This window comes from Nipponia nippon, unplaced genomic scaffold (genome assembly GCF_047370975.1).
Source record: "Nipponia nippon isolate SJK-2023a ecotype South Korea unplaced genomic scaffold, ASM4737097v1 scaffold_4, whole genome shotgun sequence".
Classification (NCBI taxonomy): Eukaryota; Metazoa; Chordata; class Aves; order Pelecaniformes; family Threskiornithidae; genus Nipponia; species Nipponia nippon.
Window position 1 is genome coordinate 19,958,376 of NW_028262358.1, and position 22,210 is coordinate 19,980,585.

Genomic DNA, 22,210 nt, shown 5'->3' on the forward strand with positions numbered 1-22,210 from the left:
ACCTATGCACTACTTTCAGTTTAAATACTCGGCTTTCAACGTGAGATAAACTTAAGGAGGAGATAGAATAACTGACATCTGATTATAACTAATACTAGAAAAAAGTGTGTAAACATCTCTTCCAGTTTTGATAGTAATGCAATAAATGCACTCATTAGATCAGGGGTTTTTTGATCTTATTGCTGTTTTGAAATCTTTATTTTCCTGTTTTTCTAGTAAAGAAAGCCAGTAACTACTTTTCTCCCTGCCCTAAAAGGAAAAACTATTTATGCCAGAACTTTAAGGGACTTCCCGAGTAGTGCTGGTAATACCATTGTGTATAAAAGACTTATACAATGGAATTTTTTTATATAATGCATTATGTGTGCAATATAACATATGAAAATATAAAAATCTGTAGGCTTTTTTCTTTCGAGTACTGTTGTCTGCAGATTTAGCCCACTCTGGAGTCAAATCTTGTGCCCAAATGCAAATAGAAATTCACATGCAGAGGTTTGGATTTGTTGAATAATTATTTGTGCTTGTTCATGCAGATATACTTAAGAAAGCTATGAATTGTCCTGTCTGGGAAAGTTTTAAATTGAAAGGATTCTTGGGAAATACCATCTTTTGCTGCTATCAGCAGTAGATGTCATGCAGTTTTTTCTAAAACTTTGGAGCAGAGGTAGGTGGCATTGTAATGGAACAGAAGTTCTTCAGGTGAACATGGATATGTCTCTCTTACTGTAGATCTCACTGTTTAACAGATTAGTTTATTGAAGATCAATATTATTGTGAAACAGAGTTGTCTTCTCAGTCTTAAAATTCAGGTTTTGTGTTGAAACATTAGCGTTTGCAACTAACAACTGGGGCCACAACTGTTTCTCGCTGTTTAACTTAGTAACTTTTTCTGGTGTGAAGGTAGATCTCAATGACAATATTTAAGAAGCTAGCAAACAAACCATCCCAAAATTGGGGAAATAAAGTGTGGCAATCGTAGACAATAATTACATTGCCAAAAGGTTTGAAATACTAGAAGAGCTGCCATCTGGAAAAACAGTGTATAATGTCATGATAAAGATGTTGATCAATTTTATAACTTCTATGAACTTGCATCACAATTTAGTCATTTCTTGTATCTGTGTGTTGTCTGCTCTGGAGTAAGACTGCTCTTTGTGTTATTTTCACAAGGTAACCATTTTTGTAGAGTTTTGATGATAGACCTGTTTCAGAGAGGCAAGATATGTTGAAAAATAGTTTTTGTTTTACTCATTGAGATGACAGTTCAAATGCCCCTTTATATTAGCTACTCTACATGGATAAAACCCCTTCAAACAAGTGTTTAGAGCACACATCTGCATTGATATGCTTCTGTTCAAGGGCTCTGCGCTTACTGCCACTTCACTTTAGCTGCTTAATTTTTATTGCAGGAGATGCATGAAATAGCTGACATTGTGAGAAAATCAAACAGCTTCTACTCGATGGTTTGTGGTGCATCTAGATCTTCCCTTTTTCTAGGACAGAACATCAGATGTAATGAATGCACAAATGTTAATGTTAATTATTAACTAGCTTGAATTAGTTACTGCAATTGTCTGTTGCTGTTCAAAGTTAAAAGTGGGTCACTGAGACTCAGAATACTTTTGCCATGAATTCTAGCATTGATTTTTGTATTTCTGTTTGTGCTGTTCTTTGGCTACTACTTTGGAGAGAAAGAGTAAAACCTTCAAGCCTTTTGCTTATAGCCTCTTTTGTGTAAAAGTAACCTGTCCCTTCTCTTAGAATTACAGTAGCACATGTATTACAGGACAGAGTCATCTGAATCCCTCCGCCAGCTCCTGAAAAAGGATTTTCTTTTTAAATCAAGCATGGCTACCACAAAACAGTGCTAGAATTTTTAGATCAAATCACCTTTACTACCTTGTCATCAAAATCGTTACCTGATGAAGCCAAACTTCGGGAAACGCAAAATTTTTTACTGCTTGTTGTTAAATAGCACTGTATGAAGGATATTCAGAGGAAAAATAATCACAGGTCTGAATGATTGTAGGTTAATTGAAGCTGCATTTAATAGAAGAGTGTATGAAAGTGGGTTTATACCTAAGGGACTAGATTTTGAAAAGACAAGCCTTAGTACCTTGAGGGAAGTGTATTAGTAAAAATTGCTGGAAGAAGTGAGGAATCGGGGTGCATGTAGGGTGGAATCAGGACTTTCTTCAAGTTAGAGGCTAAAATCTTGACTGACTTGAAGTCAAACTTGGAAGAAGGGCTTCTGAAATAGCTGTGTGAGTAACCACTTCAAGAAGAGTATTAATAATAAGTAGGGTATAGGAGGAGTGAAAAAATAATCGCTCATTTTAAAAGTGATATTTAGAGATTAAATGGAGTGGGAAAGAAATCAGAGTTATTCAAAATAAGGTTGAATTAGACTTGCCAAAAAGTAATTTGGATCAAAGAAGAGAAGAGTGAAAGAAAAATGTGCTATTCAGTGAGTAAATGCAGTAGTTTGGCATGAAAGTTGAATTCATATTTTAACATAGGTGATAACTTCGACTGTGTTCAAAGGCAAATGTAAATAAACCATAATTGAAGTGGAAGCAGAATGCTTCCAGATTGAGTCAGCTTGGTGATGATAATCTCTCCTTGAATTATGGTGGAATTCATATGTGGAAACCCGTGCTCAAAAAGGGGAGCAGAGCTTTACTGTAGATAGGCGTACAAGTGGAAATTTAGTATTCCTTTGTTTTGCAGATTATCATAAATGTCTATACTGACTACACAACATGAGAACGCTCATTAGGAAATAAGGACAAGGTTGTCAAGAGGTGTGTTTGTATTTGAAGTATTTTGTAGTAAAGACTTGTTAAGAGATTTCAGAAATTCATGAATCAGTCTTACATGCTTTGTTGGGAGGAGAGTACGCAAGAAGCAAGGCTTATTGCACAAAAGGCTCTGTCTTTTTGTCTTGTTGACCAACCATAGGTAATTTTACCACAATGTTTTTCACTTTTTGTTGTCTCAGAAGTAATTATTGAAAATGGTAAGATTCTGTTTAACATGAATGTAGCCTATTTTTTTCTGTTTAAAAGATTTCTACAACTTGTTCATTTAGTATTATCAGTTATTCTTATTTCTAATATTTCCTGGTTTTTTTTTAAAGGTGATTTTTGTGTATAATTGATATCAAATCTAAAAATGTGAAGTGTGTGTATTGAAAATATATGTGTGTGTTTGTGTGCGCGATAAGGAGCTGGCATGAATACTAGAACAGTTTACTAAGCTGCTATGGCAAAGTGCCAGGTTAGGAAACTTACTTAAGCCTTTCAAGCAGAGAAAATTGCTGCCTCTTGCATATGCTTTAGAATACATGTATTGCTTTCTAAAGAAGAATAAGATGGAGTAGAATAAATAGGGCACAAGATTAAGCTTTTAGCAGTACATTTATTTTAGGTAACAAAGCATTTCAAGATTGACTTGAGAAAATTGAGGTGTTGCTTTGTCTTTGTTTTTGCTGCTTTTTGTGAAGAAGAGAAAATAGCTTTGTGCTAGGTACAGTATACCTTTTCAGAATATTAGGATTATTAACATGATGGATACTTCTCTGGTTTTGTAGTTGCCTATAAAAATGTTAGTAAACTTTTTGTTTCAGTAACTTGAAACTACCCTGGTTGTGTTTTTTCTTATTTTATAATGGTTTTAGAAAATGCTAATAGTCTTTAGGAGGAATCTTTGTTATAGTTATAAGCACATCTGTAATGCTTAGTGTCATGTAGCACCATGGCTTGGAAATTAAATCATTTGAGTAGGATATTCTCTACTTTTGGGGTGTTCACTGGGCTGGTTGGTTAGGTGGGAGGAAGGAGAACGGGATGTTTCTCAGGCACTGCTGTTCAAACTGAAAGCTGAGTTTAATTTATTCAGCGGAAGGTGGCCTCCTCGGTGAGCAAGGTGCATCTGTGCTGGCTTACCAGGCACAGCGTTTGTGAGCACTGAGGTATTTAGTTGCGCAACATTATAGTGATGAAGCTAGGGTTTTTAATTGGAGATGGAGATTTTTTTCTTTGTTTAAAAAAAGTTAACCACTTTTCAGTATCTCAGTATTGTAAAAAGGTATGCTGACACCTTTCTTCTGCAATGTTTGGTAAATAATGACTGCTGTGCCAAAGAAACTGCAATTTATAAGACTAATATAAGTTTGTTCAGTTTTGAATTCTTCCATGGCTTTCTTGTGAACTTAATGATGAATAAATTCTGTGTCCTATGAGCTACTTCTGTGTGAAAATGCAGGCTAGTCGTAGTCAGTTTTTACAGTTCTTCTTCTGGCAGGCCATAAATCAGGTGAGTGTTTGAAGCATACAGAAAAAGAATACTATTTTTTGAAACGGGCCTTTTCCTGTCCAGTGTTTCTAAATCGGGGAGAGGCATCTCTCTAGTGAACATCTTCTCCAGGGAAGTGAGGAAGGAGCGGGTCTCCGTCCGATCTGCACCTCTAAGGCCTGCTGCACTGCGTGGCTTAATTCAGGGCCGGTTCAGAATAGCAGCATAGGTGCAGCTCATCTTACTGCTAGTTGGTAGTAGGGGTAATGTGTGATGAGCCGGAGATGGGTGAGATCGAGAAGCAGCGACACGGGTGAGGAGCTGGAGTTAGTGTTGAGCTTGGTGATGGGGAGAGGTGGTCTCACATGGAGGACTGAGAATGGCACCTATCTGGGATGAGGGGAGTTGAGGAGTCCGTCATGTTAACCAAGGGCTGTGGAGCGAGTGAAGTAAAGGCAATTGCTGGGGCAAGAAAACATAAGGTAGAGGAGGCAGGGAGACAGGAGAGAGGAGGTGAAGGAATGGGGTGATCGCATCAGGTAGCGCAGTAGATGTGAAAAGGGAACGCTTTGGATGAGGACAGAAGGAAGAGAAAGATGCAAAGAGCTTTGGCATACAGGAAAGCTGGACTGATCTAAGCAGCCTTCTCTTGGAGAAAGGCGTTGAGTAATACCGGGATCAGCCTTCACAGGTATTTGTCTCATCTTTTCTGAAAAAGAATCTTGAAAGGGGATTCTAGGAACTTTTCTTAACTGTTCTGGAGCATAACTACAGTTATAATTAATTTCTTCTAACGTTTGACCAAAATTTATTCTTAAAGGTTTTTTCTTCTTCCTTTTCCTGTACAGGGAAGACAATTTGTCACCTCCTTTTTTTAAAACCACATTTTACTTTTTCTGCCTTACTCGAGTGGGAGTACTGATTTTGATTCCCATCTATTCATCTGCTGGGTGCTTGAAAAAAGAGGTGGGGGGGGGGGTGACGGGGCCACATTAGGATTATTTAAGTATTGCATATAAGATGTTTGGAGTACCTTCCACTTCACTCTGAGCACTGTCTTGGTTGAAGTAATGTGCTCAAATTTCTCTGTCTCACTTCACTGTGCCTCTAATAGTTTCACAGGGTATTTTGGTTTTCTTAATAGTAGAAAGAATGATGAGAAGTTTAGGAAGAGCTACAAATTGGTAAAGACTGAAAACTTGGTTGGTTTGATCTAGAAAGGAAGACACTGAGGGCTCTGCTTTCTCTTGGATCTCTACTTACCAAATCCTTGAGTTCAGTGGTTTTTGTTTTGCTCTCCCTTATTCCATCCATAATTGAGAACTATAATGTTTTGTCTCTCTTTCACAATCAAATTCAGTGAGTTACTCTGCTAATCATAATAATCTAAAATAGCTTAGTAAAATGCTATTTTAAATATTCAGGCATTTATTTTGTAGTACAGGTCAGCCATATGTAGTTTATTTAAACCTCTTACTTTTAGACATTGAATATTAGAACTACTACTAGTGTTTAAGATCTTTATTTATAGGCTACAGAAGGAGAGGCTGGTGGAAACTTCAAGTGTGAAATGCATGGTGTTATTTTTGGGAAGAACATTCCAATAAAATGAGGTGCTAAGGCAGTTATTGTCATAAATAAGGTACTTATGTCTGCAAATCAGTGGGACCTTCTCAAAGGAATTTTATTTCTTCTAGAATCATAGAATGACTTAGTCAAGGTGGGAGTCCTCAGAGTTCATCTGCTCCTGTGCCCTGCTTGGAAGGGGCCACCCTCTAAGTTAGGTCAGGTTGCTCAGGGCCTTGTCCAGCTGAATTTTGAAGTCTCCAAGGATGGAGATTGCACAGCTCCTCTGGGCAGCCTGTCCCAGTGTTGAACTGCTCTCTTGGTGCAACTTTTTCTTATCTGGTTGAAAGCTCCTTTCATGCAGCTTTTGACCATTACCTCTCATCCTTCTCTGGTGCACTTTGACTCTGTGTTCTCTGTAATGGCCTATTAAGCAGCTGAGAATGACAGGTTCCTGCCTTACCTTAAGACTGAACAAACACAGCTGTCTCAGCCTCTCCTCCTTTTTCTCTAGCCCCCTTAATGGTTTTCTATTTGCTTTGCTCTAATTTGTCAGTGTCTTTCCTTCTTCTGGGGAGCCCCAAACTGAGCACAATGTGCCAGGTATGGTCTGAATAGAGGGGAATAATCACCTTCTGCAGCATGGTGGTTATTTTGTCCCAGGTGCAAGTTTTTGCTCTTACCTTTGAATTTCTTGAGGTTTCTGTTGGCTGGTTTCTCCAACCTGCTGAGACTCCTCTGAACAATAGGTCTGTTGTCCAGCATATCAATCTATCCCAATTTAGGGAAAGCCATCCACAGACTTGCTGAAGTTGCGTTCCATTCCATTTTCCTGGTCATTAACAAGGACATTAGACAGTACCAGAGCCGGTATTGACCCCTGAGAAATTCACCAGTAACAGCTTACCAGTTAGATGCCAAACCGCTTACTGCAACCCTTTGAGCCTCTGGCTCCCTGAACCTTGGTTCTTGCACTGCTGGAAGATGGTCACGACATTTGCCTTTTTCCAGCTGTCAGGAACTTGATCTTGTCTTGATCACCTTGTAAAGATGTTAGAGTGGCCTCACGATGTCACCACCTAGCTACCTCCACCCTCGCTGGGTGCATACTATTAAATTCAATAAACTTTCTGTATCCAATTTATCTAACTGGGTCCCCTAACTTAATTTTCATGTACTGCAGGTAGTACTCCAGTACTTACACACACCTGGGAAGTCCGAGAACAAAACTTTACAGCAGGCAAATACGTGTAGCCTTTTCTGTGTCCGTTGCTGCTAGATAACCTGTCTCATTTCTGCAGTGGACCCACATTTTCCTTGATTAATTCATGTTAATGTCAACTCGGTGTTTAAAAACAAGTGCTCAATTAACAAAATATTATTTTTACTTTCGCATTTTTTAGGTGAAATTAAGTTTTAGAAAGACACTTCATACAAGAATCTTTCTTGTAATGAACAGTGAATTGCATATTCATATATTAACACTGGGGCTATAGTCTCTCAGTCAAAGATCAGCCACGTTGCCTTTACACAGCTCTCTACATCAGAGGCAGCCATTATATTAAATAGGTAATGTAAAAATGCTACTGTATTGCTATTCCAGGAGGAGCTGGGTATTCTTTATCTGAAAGTAAAATGAGTTACATGATCCGCAGTGATGGTAATGTAATGATGGATTCTGTTGCAGTGTGTGTTTGGGAACTCAGATTGCCTGGGGAATCTGGACTCTGAAAGCTGTGATTCGTACCATGTGTCGAAAGCTTAAGAAATTACATAATAAGGTCACTTTTTGTTACAATATGTATAGAAGATAGGAAATGTATGTTAAGTGGTTTTTCACAGGAAATCATCAACTGTCAGTCTAGTTGCTGAAGATGATGTTGTTTTTCATGCCCACTTAAAAAGGCTTTCCACAGTATGGCTGGGCTCAGATTCATGGAATTGTAGCAAGGAAAGCAACAAACCATCAAAAATAGGCTATTTGTAGGAAAGAAGTAATGTATCTGGCTAGCTTTTGGCTCTGGTCTTTAACTTAAAAGATTTGAACTTTTAAATCTGTCATGATTGTTCCTACTCAGTAAAGGTATTGGTTTTATGGCTGTTAGCTCTGTTCAATTACAGCGTACCCTGGTGCTTACAAATTGGTTCATTCCCAGATTGTGCTGTAGAGCTTGTTTTCCATTAGCTTTGTCAAAAGGTAGACAAACCGAGAAACTGATTTTTGATCAAAACCTGCCTTGAGATGGACGAAGGATCGCAGCAGGAATCTTCTGCTCCTGTTTTACTGTTGAAAAAAATCACTATCCAGGCAGTACTAACCTTACTGTGGCAAAACCTTCGGCTTGCAATGCCACTGTATCGAATCTGCATTGAGGAAACGTAATCCATTTAAATTACTGCATAGATTCCGCATAACCTTTTAGTGTAAGTAAAGTAGTAAATGCCCTTAAGAAATATGTTTGAAGAATCAGTGGAAAAATGGATTTGATTATAACAATGCAGTGTTTTCAGGAAAAATATCTGGATAAAGTACCAGAAATGCCAAGAGAACACCCTGTGTAAGAGGATAAAAGAAAACAAGAATATGGATGGGTGCATGGAGGAAGCATCGACTGAATTATCTTATTTCATGGTTCTATGGAGTCTAAATGTAAGACTTCATTTTACCAGTATAAAAATAATGGCTACAAAGGTTTCTGCCCCCCTCCCCCAGTGCAAATGCATTATAATGGAATAGCCAGCCACTGTGTAGTACTGATTTTTTTTTCCCCCCCCCAAACATCTGTTGGAAACATTTATTGAAAAAAAATCTTCATGATTCTTTATAGGATGAAAAATCTAGAAAATTCTAGAAGAAACTGGGAAAATATTGCTTTTGTCACTTGCAGGTTGGTTCATTGAAAATCCTATCTGAAAGGTAAATAATGAAGGCTTTTAATAAAGTACTTCCATGAAGTTATCACTAGGTTTACATACAAGGCAAGGACCAAATCTTGTGTATAAAATTCTGATATGTCCAAGCTCTTACTTGTTCATCTCATAACTTGGAGTTTTAAGTAAACCTGGTATTTTTTTGACAGTAAAGTTTGGACAAACTTTATAATGTCTGATTGTTCAAAGTAAATTCTTCACTGAGATTTAAAACCTCACATTTGGTTTTAAGCATCCAAAGTATTGTCTGTACCAAGGCTGAGCATGCTTTTTGGACACATATAACATTCTAGTGCTGCATTTTTTTCAGTCCAAATTAGTTATAAGGAAAACCTTGAACCTGAAGTGCAAGCTGTGAAAAACTGTTCCTCTTAACAGACACAAAAATAGATAAATGTCTGGATAGTACTTTGATACAAACAAGTAAAGGGAAAAAAAAATCAAGGTAACCTATAGAAAATTAAGTGATGAAGTCCTGAGTTGGATCGTGACTTTTTAGATGACGGTTTTGAGAATCTCTGGTTTTATAGAAGGCAATGTATAAAAGTTGAGTGTTATTCTTCCTTTTTAAAAAGCAAGACAGCAAATGATCTTTTCTTTTGTCTGCTGAAGTAATTGCTTAAAAAACACCCCTTCCTTTGTGTATTACATGATTTTAATTTCTGTTCCTGTTTGAAAACTGATACCTGGGTTTGGGTAATCATGTAATCTCTCTAGTTTAAGATTTGAGAAGTGACTTCTTGTACCGGTTAAATAGTTCCTTGCCTGAAATGTACACACGCTAGGTATCTTACTGTCATCTTCAATTTGAGATGAAAATTGGAACGTTGATTTCAGAGAGTATTTATGAATTTAAGTTTAGGGTGGAGATTGTAACTAAAGATAATTAGTCACATATGTATAATAATATATAATAATGTATTAATATTATCGTATATTGTATTATTGCATATTATATATATGGTTAGCCATCATTAATTTCATGCTATTCAAAATCCATTGTTTTCAGTGTGCTATTATTAATTCCTATCAATCCTTTGTTTTTATTAAGGTTGGTCTCTGTAGTATGGCAATTTCTTGGTTTGACTGTCATCATATTCTCTTGGATATCCCTGATTCCCTTTGAGTTTGAATAGATTAGGGATTAGCACTTATTGATGTCAAATTACTCTGAAGTCCGGCTATCACTTTGCTACAATGGACCACCAACACGCCACCGGTTTATATGTTAAGATGGTTCAGAACTTTACAGTACTCTTCCTTTATCGAAACGTTGACGTAACTTCGGTGGCTTTTGCTGCTTTTTGCGCTGTCTGTGGCTAGAACACGTTCTTTCTTCCAGTTTCTCAGGTCTCCATTCCAGGTAGTTTCAGCTTGTGTGCTTTCTCTAAGTGTTATTGTCCGTTTAAGAAACAATTTATACAGAAATTTTATGATGATGAGTATTTCTAGAATGCTTTTCTAGATTGTGAGTATTTCAGTCTGACTCCAGCATGCGTTTTCAAACTGAAATAACATTTCCTAATGAAAAGAATAGGTGAATTTTTATGTGAATCAGCATATGACAAACCTAGAGACAATATTGAATTGCCAACTCAAAATTACTTTGTCCATTGTATGAAATACTCATATGTTAAATATGGCATGTGAAACAACGTTGGAAAAAAAATTGCTGGGGTTATAAATTGGTAATTCTGTGTGAAAAATAGACTTTCATTTGACAACAAGCTGCTGTTCTAAATAATATTTATTTTTCTACCTGAGTGTCTTGCAATTATTTCCTTCACCTGTTTGATTTTCACCTGCTGCTATGGAGCAAGCTAAAACTGCAAAATCATGAAGGAACAGATTTATAGCAACAAGAGAAATTTATTCTGTAAATTGAAATTGCTCCAAGAGCAGACTGCTCTTAAGTTAATGTTAAATGCTTTTATGCATGAGATGAAAAGCAATTTTCTTTCAGTGGAAGGCGCTCATTGAGCAAAGAAAGTTTAGGTTCAGGAAACTGTATACCAAATAAAACTCTGGAATGGAGTGTTGCAGAATTCTGTGTCAAAAGCAAAGCACCTTTCCTTTGCCAGCTGTTAGTCCCAGTGTTTAGATACAATTTCCCCTGCTCCTCAGCAGGAGTAGTTTTATTTCTAAATAAAACTTTCCCATACAGGATTTCCCTCTGCTTTCTGATGTTGCAGCTAATCTGTATTCTGAGCAGTTCACGAGGAGAGAAAGTGGGAGAGATGAATGAATCTCTCGGTTATCAGAGACAAAAAAAAGTGGGAGAGATGAATGAATCTCGCAGTTATCAATCAAAAGTTTTCTATGCACAGGCAAGTACTAACTCGTTAGCAGGAGAGCTGTTAGTGAAGCAATCTGGAACTACTCCCTCTGCATTCACCTCCCATATGAACAGCAGCTCTTGTTTGAGTTTGACCTGCTGGAAGAAATCAATCACCATGCTTGTCCTCAGGGGGGTTATAGTGTCAGAAGAAGAATCTGCATGAGAAACAGTCAGATAAATCGGCTGGTCTTAATTTAGTCTTATTCTAAAACCTGAATAGCAACTGAATTCTGTACTAGCTGAAGTGTTGGAGCAGGCAAGCCACATCATTTGAAGCTGGATGCAAGTAGCATAGCATGGCATAGTTCCTTCTGCTGTACCAAGCACGTAATGTTCCTCTGCAGCAGCATATTCGGCTAGGTTTTAGTAATGCAGAAAAAGTTGAGGTTCTTACCTTTCAACTGAGGGTGAGTTACAAAGTAAATAAATTTATTTTAAGAATTACTATGCTAACCATTGCTAAACCCAAATGGATTGTATTTTTTCATGATGTTCTGTTGGCGGCGTAGATGCTGGTCTAGTTGGCAGGAGGAGATGGTAACTGTTATACTCGGCTTCCTCTGAGATTTGCTTTTGGGTAAAGTGCTGAAGTTCAAAAAATGAGTGAAATTAAAGCAGTGGATTATGAGTTAAAAACTTAAGTGACCCAAAGTTCTTTCCCTCTACCCACTCGTATCATCCCATCCCCAACAAATCCAACCCCCTTCCCCTATTCCCAAAAATAAATATTAATTTATGTAGTTGAGTTCAGTCTGGTTCTCAGCAGACCATAATGTGAGGACCATATTTGAGGGCATCGGAAACATTTTTATATTAACTTTTAAGATGCTAACATTAAGTTAAGCCAAATGAGCAGCTTCGAATACAGGACAACTTTGTCTATGAAGTGTCTGAGTTAATAGAAAGTAGTGGCACAGTACACAGTATGTTGTGGGTTTTTTGGTTGTTGTTTGGTTTTGGGGTTTTTTTAGTAGTGAAGCGGAGAACACACTTTCACTGTGATGTGCCAGTCGGGGTTCAGGAACAAGCAGGGAAAATCATCTTACAATACACCACCGCCAAGATGTAAAACTTGATATCTGGACCAGCATATAGCCACTTTTTAAAAATGCGTATTTTAAGATGTTAGTATTGGAAACATTTGGGGTTTCTTTCTAGCTTTGTGCCACATGGTTTGAAAATCCTAAACAGGCGTTTGATGAATCAGCGTCTCTTTCCATTCCTTCTGCCCCACAAAGACTGCACATTTAAGAACATGTTGTTATGTTTCTGTAAATTGAGAACATAGCAAAAAAAAAAAAAAAAAAAAAAAAAAAAAAAGCCCTGAATCACCAGAAGAAGCAGTAGAGGGATATGATTTTCAAAAACCCTCATCGTTACATCACTGACAAAAATACTAAAGGTTGAGAGTTGGAGCAGTTGCAGCTTTTCCTTGCTCTTGTTAGTATATTTAAATGATCTTTTCTGTGGCTGTAATTGTGCTGTTTTCCATATGACTTTGATCATTTAAGTCTGTTTATCCTTTCTAGTTCTTGAGAGAGGAAAACCAAGCATCCACTTTTTGGGGAGAGAAAAAAAAAAGGCTTAGGTCAGCAGACTGTGCATTGGTGTCGCTGTGCATTGAGCTTAAGAATTTGGGATGTGAAAGAATGAACATGTTCCATCTGGGCAAAAAAATGATGTCTGTTAGGGTTCAGTTTGCTATGGTTTTTGAGCTTTCCGTATGATCTCATCACTGGAGGAGGAAAGTATATTCTCCCATAAGAATAATCTCATAGTTATGATTCATTACTACTGTGGTTTTTTGTGTGAGCCTTTTGAGTGCCAGACCTCCCCCCACTCTTCCACCCCAAATAAAAAACAACCACCCTGTCTTTGGCTTTTTATGGTATTGCTGTAGGTGGATAAGTATCCCGAATAATGGTTGGCTTTAACAATCAGAGCCTTACATCTTTGTCTAGAGAAGAACTCCTCCTAACATATTTATCCAGCTATTTGTCAAGCTTTATATTTTGGGAAGAGAGCTTGTACACTTTGTTTCCTAAGGTTTGGTAAGCACTGTTTTGCATGAATGTTCCCTCTTATGAGTTTTCCTTTTCATATACTGAGGTTGGCAAGTTTACTTGGGAAGAGACAATTTCTTAATTTTTCTTAGTTAATATTTAGATTGTCGCTTTAGTTCCCCAACCCACTACCCTAATAAGTTAGCAATCAGTTCTTTGAGCAGCTGTGCCTTTGGCAGTAGCATTTGAAGCTGGAGATGGAGCCCATCGCTTATTCTCCCGCATCCCCTAATGAGCTCTTATGTTGGGAAGGTGCTGGCTAATCCAAGTGTAATGATTTCTGGAACGCTTACACCAGTATAGCACACCAGAAAAAGGAAAATTTGTAGATAGGCAAGTAAACCCTGTAGGACGCTTTTTGAAGGCCTAATGACATGGCAAACAGATGAAGAACCTTTTCCTTTTCTCTTGCAACATGACTGTAGACAATTTGTTTATTTCCCACTAGTGCTAAAGTAATCTGTCCATAAAAAAATGCGTTTGTGATCAGACCAAAGTGATTCTGGTGCAGTGAATGAAGTCAGTCATCTTCTAGCATCTTACAGTCGGTTCCTGCAGTCTAAGGGATGTATTGTAGGAAACCCTGTGGACTGTGAAGAGTTCATGTATAAATACTGAGATAATTAAAGATCTGTCTCCTTTAGAAGTACAGCAGGGAAGTGTAATAAGCTTGAAGAGCAAGAAATATGATAAACGACACTGTTTGGATTCACTTAGCTCCTGCTTCTTTGAACTGAAATTTAAGTTCATATATAGTAGAGGAACACAAAGGGCACTTGCTCAGGTTTTAGTAACAGTCTGTATGTTAAACTCGGCATTTTCCTAGGAAAGGGTGGGTCATGGAAAGAAAACTAAACCTTGTTTCTCATTAGACCTGTCAAAGATAGAGTCATGAGCTAAGAGCATGGATATTTGAGGTTAGTGAAATTCAGGTATGCATCTTGTTTTTAAAAAGAAAAAACTTTTTGAGACTTAAATACTTTATGGTGTCTAATTGCTGTAATATAATATGCTGTATTTGAATATTGAACTATCAAATGGTCATTGAAGAGCAGACCTCAAGATTCTTCTTTGCTAAAGCTCCTGCCTCCATGCTTTTCTTCAAAACAAAATGTAATCACTTTAGAGTGCAGAACTTCTTACTAAGAGAAAGAAATTGAATTAATCTCCCCTACATCTAGTAATGTGCAATTATTGAACCCTGGAAAAAGGCTAGCAACTGTGGTGGTTTAATTTGTTTCTGATAGTGATAGTCATTTTTCCATCTTACTGCTGCAATCTGATAAACAAAGTGACGGGTGGTAGGAACTGGTGGCAGGAGGGGAGCATGTCACCTTCAAACTGGTACCTGGATATGAAAATTATAGACCTGGAACATTAAAATTTTAGTTACAGGATTTGTGTGAAATGAAGGCAGAAGGCTTATTGTGTAGTGATTGAGTAGGTCAACTGGAAATTGTGTTTGTATTTGTCATTTTTTAAAGTATGTGAATCATCTCATAGCTTTATATGGGTAAGAATCATCCCCTGCTATTAAGAAATTTATTTTAAATGGAGCATGAAATATTGGAGATCTAGACTTGTGTAATATTTCCAATTATAAGGCACGGCCTGAGAAGTGGAACTAAAATAGTTCAGCAGTTGTTAAAGAAAAGCTAGAAATTCTACTCAAGGTCATCTTATTTGCTCTTATGAATTGTGCAGTTGAATACCAAATAGTTCTAAAATGAGCAGGTTTTCTTTTCTTGTTACATTAAATAAAATCATGTAAAAACTCTTATAAAACTTAGGCCTGTGGAAGGACCAGGGCAGGGCAAAGAGTGAGAACGCTCTGAATAAGAACATCTGAACCTGATGATCTGTCCTACTGATTAAGTCTTCTGATCACTGTACCATTACTTAATCACTGTCTGGTTCTGCCTTTGTTATAGTTAGAACATATTAGCTTATATTCATACTTTCAATTTTTAATACAATCTAAATGATTTTTTTATCTGTCTGACACATGATTGAGATGAAGTTATTTTTTGGCAAGAACTCTGCAAACCACGTGGCTCTACTTCCAAATGGGTATCTAGGTCCTGTCACCTATGGTTTATCATGCCTGTGATTGATCCAAATTCAAATGTAGCAAAAATCTGTTTTGGGTGCAGAAACTTTCAAAGTTTTCTGTGATACTGTTATGCATTTTAGAAAACCACTACTGTTTGACCTGTACTTTGTGAACAGTACAGAATGTTTCTGGGTTTGAACTTGAGGATAGTCATGTGCCAAAATACTCTAAAAATAAAGAAATCCAGTAGGTTCTTGTATTGTCCTCCTTTCAGATGAGGGAACCTTCTTACTTACCTGTGGCATGTTTTTAATGGGACTGTCAAACACCTGAAACTTGTAACTAATTTTGTTTTCTTTTCATCTAATCTTTATTCTTGGATCAGATGTGGTCCTTTCGGTCTAAACTGTAAACTACGCTTAGAAAAGAGGCACTGTATATATGTATATATATTATAATTTTACTATCCCTGTATTGAACTAATTTTTGGCTAGAAAAAGGGTCGTCTAATTAGAGGTTGTTATCCTATTCTGATCTAGTTGTTGAATAGGTGAAGAGACTAGAACGTGTCCATTTTTAAAAATAAGAATATATTTTCTCATCTGATCTTGAATCTCTCACATGCATAAGAGGCATGATCTTAGTATTCTCTTTTCTCCCCTAGCCATGAAAAGCATCCCAGTGTTGAGAACTTCTCTAATTGTTGGAGTGACGTGGAAAGTGTAATAGAAATTGATGCTAAGTTTTCTCAAAACATCAGTATTGAAAGTTGACAAAACAGCTGGATACATTCCTGAATTTTCTTGTGCTGGGAGATGGAAATAAGATATTGGGAAATTCAGCGTGCTCTTTAAAAAGAAAAAAAAAAAAAAAAAAAACAAAACCCAAAAAACCCAAAAAGCAACCAAAACCCCCCCCCAAACACCCACCCCCCACCCCCCCCAAGCAACTAAACAATAAAAACCCACAAAAAAAAACACGAAAGACTGGGAGGGGAGTCATCTTCTCCCTTCATAAAATATGAAGAAATATTTCATTACTTTCCTGTTGTAATTTATGAAGAATGCATGTCTCTCCAGCCTTCTCCTGTTTCCAAACGACAGGCCACATTCCTTGCAAGCCAGGCATCATGTGCTTTCTATAATGTTGGATGTGCTGGAGTGGTACGTTCAGAGAATTTGACTTACTGATAAGAAATCATTCCTTTCTATTTTTATTTCCTGTCTGCATCTGGATATTTCCCACAAAGACAACTTGCGTAGTATCACCCACTCCTCTCCTAATAAATAGCGTGTTTATGGTATGTTCTGCTTTCTTGTGTTTCTAATACGATGACGTTCATGTTATGTTCCCTTTTAAGTTTAGGCTGTACCATAGCTTCCAGATGACTGCCGTAATCAGGATTAGCTACTGATGAAAATGTGCTTTTCAGTATTCAATAGAACCTTTTCTCAGGGAGAAAATGTTACATCTAGGTGTCAACTGTTGTAAAATGTGTCAAAACCAAAAAGCATTTCATTTATGAGCAGGTGAATTTTTTTGTGCTGAACTTTGTCGTGTGTGTGTTTTTTCTTCTGTATATGTTAAAGGGAGCAAGGGCCTTCCAATTCTTGTTTCTTGTAGAAATAATTGCCACTGGAAAATGTAAACTGTATGAAGCTAGTGCAACTCCAGATTCTTTGTTCTCCAGTCATTGCAGATAACTTTGTATATGGTTGTGGCATTTAATTAAACTTCAAGGTTGGTGGTGAGGAGAAAGGGGCAGGGGGAAAAGTGCAAGGAAAGGAAAAGTAAATATCTTCTTGGTCTCTTTCATTAGTAGTTAGGCCTGTTTGTCTTGACCACAACTCTTCAGAATGAACACCTTTAAGCAAAAGTCAAAGTGCTAGTGGTTTTGTAATTAGAAAGGTGGATATTTCAGCAAGTTGCAAGGAATATTACTTTAACATTCTGAGTTTAAAAAAAAAAAAAAGTCAACCGAAAAGATGATTATTTGCCATAAGTAATTTCATGTTCTACTCTAAAATACTTGTATTTTAACAGTGAACAGAGTATCTGCCAAGCACGAGCTGCTGTAATGGTCTACGATGATGCCAATAAGAAATGGGTACCAGCTGGTGGATCAACTGGATTCAGCAGAGTTCATATATATCATCACACAGGCAACAACACATTCAGAGTAGTGGGCAGGAAGATTCAGGATCATCAGGTAAGCAAATCTCTGAAAATATGGAATAGGAATCTTAAGCTATTTTTGTGATTGTTTTTAACATTAAGCCTTCAGTAAAATTATGGGAACTGTAAATAATAAATTTACTTTTATTTTGAACTGAAGTAGCAAAATTGTATTATGGCTTTTTCCCCATAAACTAATCACTTTACATACGTCCAAGGCAACAGTCCTTGTGCGCTCTTTACCATTCCTTCCTACAGACAGATATAAAGGCTAGTGGCGTACACAGAAGTCATCTGATTCTCTTTAAGGCAAAGCGTTAACCTAGGAACTTTTCTTCTTCCCTACTCTGCTTTTAGCTGCAGTGTATGTGGGTACCAACAGTTCCCTTGTAGCTCTTCCTATATTATGAGAAGTTGAATGCATGATTTCTCATTTCCTCAGATCAGTTAATTCAAAAAAACCCTTCTGACGTTTGGTAATGCTGATAATCTACCACTTTGAGAGGTTGAGAAGGGAGTGACAAGGGTTGCATCTTAATTTCCTTGATGAAGAAGTTATTAGATCTTGATTAAATGGCAAACTTAGCACTCTGCCTTGAAATATGCTCTGCCTTGTGATATTTGGGTTGGGGTTAAAGATCTAATATTTTTGTTTGAGGAAAGCTTCTATATCTGTTTCCCTCTCTCCCAGCATTTCACAGAATTCTTTTGGTCTGTTCTTGGTCATTTATCACACAACTGAAGCATAGACTGATAATCTCCTGTGTGATTTGCCATTAAACACTTATTCCAAGAATAAATTATCTCTGTGCATTCATCTGAGAACAAACCTGGGGTTTTTCTCCCATTATTTGTGGAAAAAGGTGAGAGGATGTAGTTATCCAAGTGCAATGGGATCCTCTTAGTGGAATGTAGCTTATAGTAAATGGTTGCCCTACTAGCTAGAATTTGTCACCTTTTGTGCGAGCCATAATGACCATGCAAAATGATACCTTGTGATGCACAGAAGTCCACATAAACTGCTACCAGAAGCACGGCAACCTAAGGGGCGCAGCAGCCACAGTGAGAAGGTGGTAACTTGGTTAAAAGAACATAATTCTAACAAGTACTGTGTGAAGTTAACAGAAAAATGAGTTTCCGAAATCCAAATGCATATTCACATCAAGTATTCTGCTACTAAAAGTCAGAACTGTTGATAACACGACATTGCTATTACAAAACATCACTGCATCATTTGAATTGAGAATGCTTAAGCTACAGAAGTTGATACAAAATATCTCATTAGTCCCCTTGTGTACTCTCCTCACTGATTTCATGCGGCATTGGAATTAAAATTGAAACGGCTATGTGCTTCAACATTGTGGTCTTGTGGATTGTGGGACTAGGACTATTCCCTAACCACACGGTTAGGGAATAAAATCTACATGAAGCTGAAACTTGTGATGAAATAGCAATTTTAAACATAAGTCTTTTTTTTTTTTTTTAAATTATTATAGGTGGTAATAAATTGTGCCATTCCAAAAGGGCTGAAGTACAATCAGGCTACACAGACCTTCCACCAGTGGCGTGATGCTAGGCAGGTGTATGGTCTGAATTTTGGCAGCAAAGAAGATGCCAATGTCTTCGCAAGTGCCATGATGCATGCCTTAGAAGTATTAAATTCACAGGAAGCTGGTAAGAGTCTCTTAACTTTTTTTTTTTCTTTTTTTTTTTTTAAGATTGTTCAAATGCAGAGATGGAAAAAAATTCAAATGTTTATGCATAAAAGTCAGTAAGTCTTGTTTCTAATCATGATTCAGCCTCTAGCCATTTTAATTATTTGTGTGTTTTGTCTGCCTAATTGCTGCCGCTTAGTCGTTATTCTCAACTTGACTGCCATCTGTGTAAATGCAGTTCTTAACAAGTAAACCTGTTTTTGTGTTATCTATTACGTATAGAAACGTGCTGACTTTGCTTTTTATTTTTTTAGGAAACAAAACCAAAACACCTGACTAACAAACGTGTAGCTCTTAGTCAGGGTACTTTTCAGGATTTCTAGAGACATCCAGTGTTCTTAATGCATACTCGTATTTTTCCTTCTCATTAAGTACTGGTTTATTATGAAAATGTTAGGGTTGTTTTTTTTTTTTTTTTCCCCTCCAAACTTTGGAATTCAGGTCATCCTCTTTGGCAGTTCTTACCACACAGAGTTTTCTAGCTTGGAGACCTTGGATCCAGGGGTGACATTAAGATGAGCACATATAATTTAGACAATAGATGTGTCATTTAATTTGTTTGGAGAACAGGATGATGGAGAGAGTTTAAAACATTGGTGGGAAACTTGGTGGCTTTTAGTCTTCAAGGGTGTCTGTAATATATTCTAGATAGGCTCTCCCGCAAACTGATCAGTATGACACTGGGACACACGCAGAAGGAGTTTTCATTTTAGAAGACTTCAAGAGACTTTTGTGGTTTTGTAACCAAATAGAATTCTTTTGTCATTAAACTTTAAAGATTGCCCATGTAACAAGAGATAATACTTCTGGGCCAGTTTTCTTTCTCTTTTATAGAAGAGAGGCTGTAGATAACCTTACTAGCACTGTCTCAACAGCAAAAAAGGGTGACTTTATCAAGGTGCTTTTCATTCTGATAGTTGTTTCAGGACTTACCTTTTGAAACTAAGCTATTGAGACCAAGAAGGATGATAGATTCTGCAGTGCTTATGCTGTTTTGCAGCATATGAGGCCAAAATATAAAGGCTAGCTAGAGATATAAGGCTTCTTTTTGCCAGCTAAAATAAGCCAGTTGCGTATCCCATTCTCCTGCCTCTCAGTTGGATATTTTCTCCCCTAAATCCCTCAGTTCTTCTTTCCCTAAAGGTTACTTGATTGTAAAGATTTCCTGCGTTCTGACTGTTTATCATCTATCTCTCAACCAACATTTGGGAACACATGAAGCGTTGGTTTCTTCTCGTTGGACATAAAGTCTGAAAAGGCCCAATTTATGGTAATCATCACAAGTTCGAGGGTTTTGTGTTGTTTCCTGTTACCTGTACTTGAAGAGTTTGATACAACGTTTCAAACAAGTGTGTATGTGTATATACACATTAAGTGTATATACACATTAAGTTGCGTAATTATGTTTGATAGTGACTGGTTGTAACCTCTAAGTTTTCTGAATTGTAAGATAGTCGCTTTGTTTCTCTTTCCTGTGATTTGACTTCGTAGCAGTAGGTACAAATCAAAATGCATTAATTAGCTGCATCACAAAATAATGGTGGACACCATTGGCACAGGAGGACGTAACTGTTCTTCTATAACTTCTGTCAGCCAAGAAGGACTCTGGCTGTTGAAGATTAGCTGTCACTTAGCTATTTCACAGACATATAGGTGCACTAGCTTCCATCACGATGAAATAAAAACAAAGCTTAACATTATCAGTGTCGCTTCAGCAGATGTCTGAAGATGAGTAGTTTTGCACTGCTGCTTGTAAAAAAAAATAATCCATAATTATGCATATAGAATTGCTTTGTAAGCCTGTTACCGTTTCCAGACAATGTTTAAAGATAAATGTTCATAATACATCTGTGTTAGAATACTGTCAACAAGTATTCCTAAGTTTGTGGGGTTTTTTTATCAGCTGGGAGGTTTGTCAGTGTGTGATCTACGTATTACTTAATTTTTCTGACCTGTATCAATGTAAGAAGTAAAAAAGATCAAGGTTCTTTCTGAACATGCCTGCTTCAATAATGGAAATAGGATACTAAGTAGCTTGCAGTTTAGAAACAAACTAATTGGACTCCTTGCTCAAAGTTTAATGCATTTATGTTCTTTATAGTTGATATAATTTCCTAAAAGTGCAGCTAGAAATGAATCCTTGGTGTTAATTCCCCCTCCCCCCCCCCCCCCCCCCAGCATCTCTGACATAGCTGAATACTTACTTAGACAGGTCACTGGCTCTGAGGCTTTAATATTAACTCTTCATTTTAGGAAATGGATTGCAACTGCTCCCTTCTTTTTATAAACAAATTAGCCTTTTTCAAAAAGGTGTTCGGAGCCGTATATTGTGGATGGAATTTGTGCTAATACGTGAAGATCAATAAACTATTTTTGTTTCTTTCCAATTTATCTGGTAGACTTTTAAAAATTTCTAACATATGCAGTCTTAGTTGGTATTCTGATGATACTGCTTCGAAAATCTGTACCTGATGAGGACAACTTGTCTCTAATAATTTATGTAAATTGCTGTGTTTCCTAGTATATCTAAACCAGCATAAAGAATCTCCACCTCAAGTAAAATAAAGAAATCCTATATGGACAACTTCCCTTGTACTCTAGAATTGCTTACAATTAAAGTTTGATTCTTTCAGTATCCTTATTTTCTGCTGTGTTTTCTCATTTGGGCAATTTCTTTTATTGGCTTGGTTATTTTAAGTTGTATTTTGTTCATAAAAGGAAAGCAGTTTTAATGTTAGCTGAGCATACTGTTCAGAAATTCTTAAAGCTGAAGATTAAATTTAAACTTTATGCAAGGGTTCACAGAAATCTAAATGACTTCTGAGGAATACTAAAGATTATTTTGTGGACAGCCTTTTGGTTTGCAAGTCAGCTGTTACTTAGGGCTCTTTCTCACTCTCTATAAAGGAAAAAAATCATACAGTCTCCTTCTCTTGCATGTATTTGAAAAATGTCATTGATCTTGCTTGCAGTTGGCATCTTCACCTGTTGTATGGCTGGCATAATTTGAGGTTGTTTAATTTAGGATCTCCCTCTAGTGGATCTACAGGCACAGAGATGAAGACACTGGGTG

General features: G+C 37.1%; 1 protein-coding gene across 3 annotated transcripts in view; it reads left to right on the forward strand.

Moving 5' to 3' along the window:
• Window positions 1-22,210, forward strand: part of ENAH (ENAH actin regulator) — a 132,601-nt gene that overhangs the window by 65,795 nt on the left and 44,596 nt on the right. For all 3 annotated transcript variants that reach the window (XM_087774040.1, XM_087774042.1, XM_087774041.1), the window contains 2 exons: window positions 17,291-17,456; window positions 18,919-19,096. In XM_087774040.1, coding sequence (XP_087630166.1) covers window positions 17,291-17,456; window positions 18,919-19,096 — 344 coding nt within the window. The remainder of the gene's footprint in view (window positions 1-17,290; window positions 17,457-18,918; window positions 19,097-22,210) is intronic.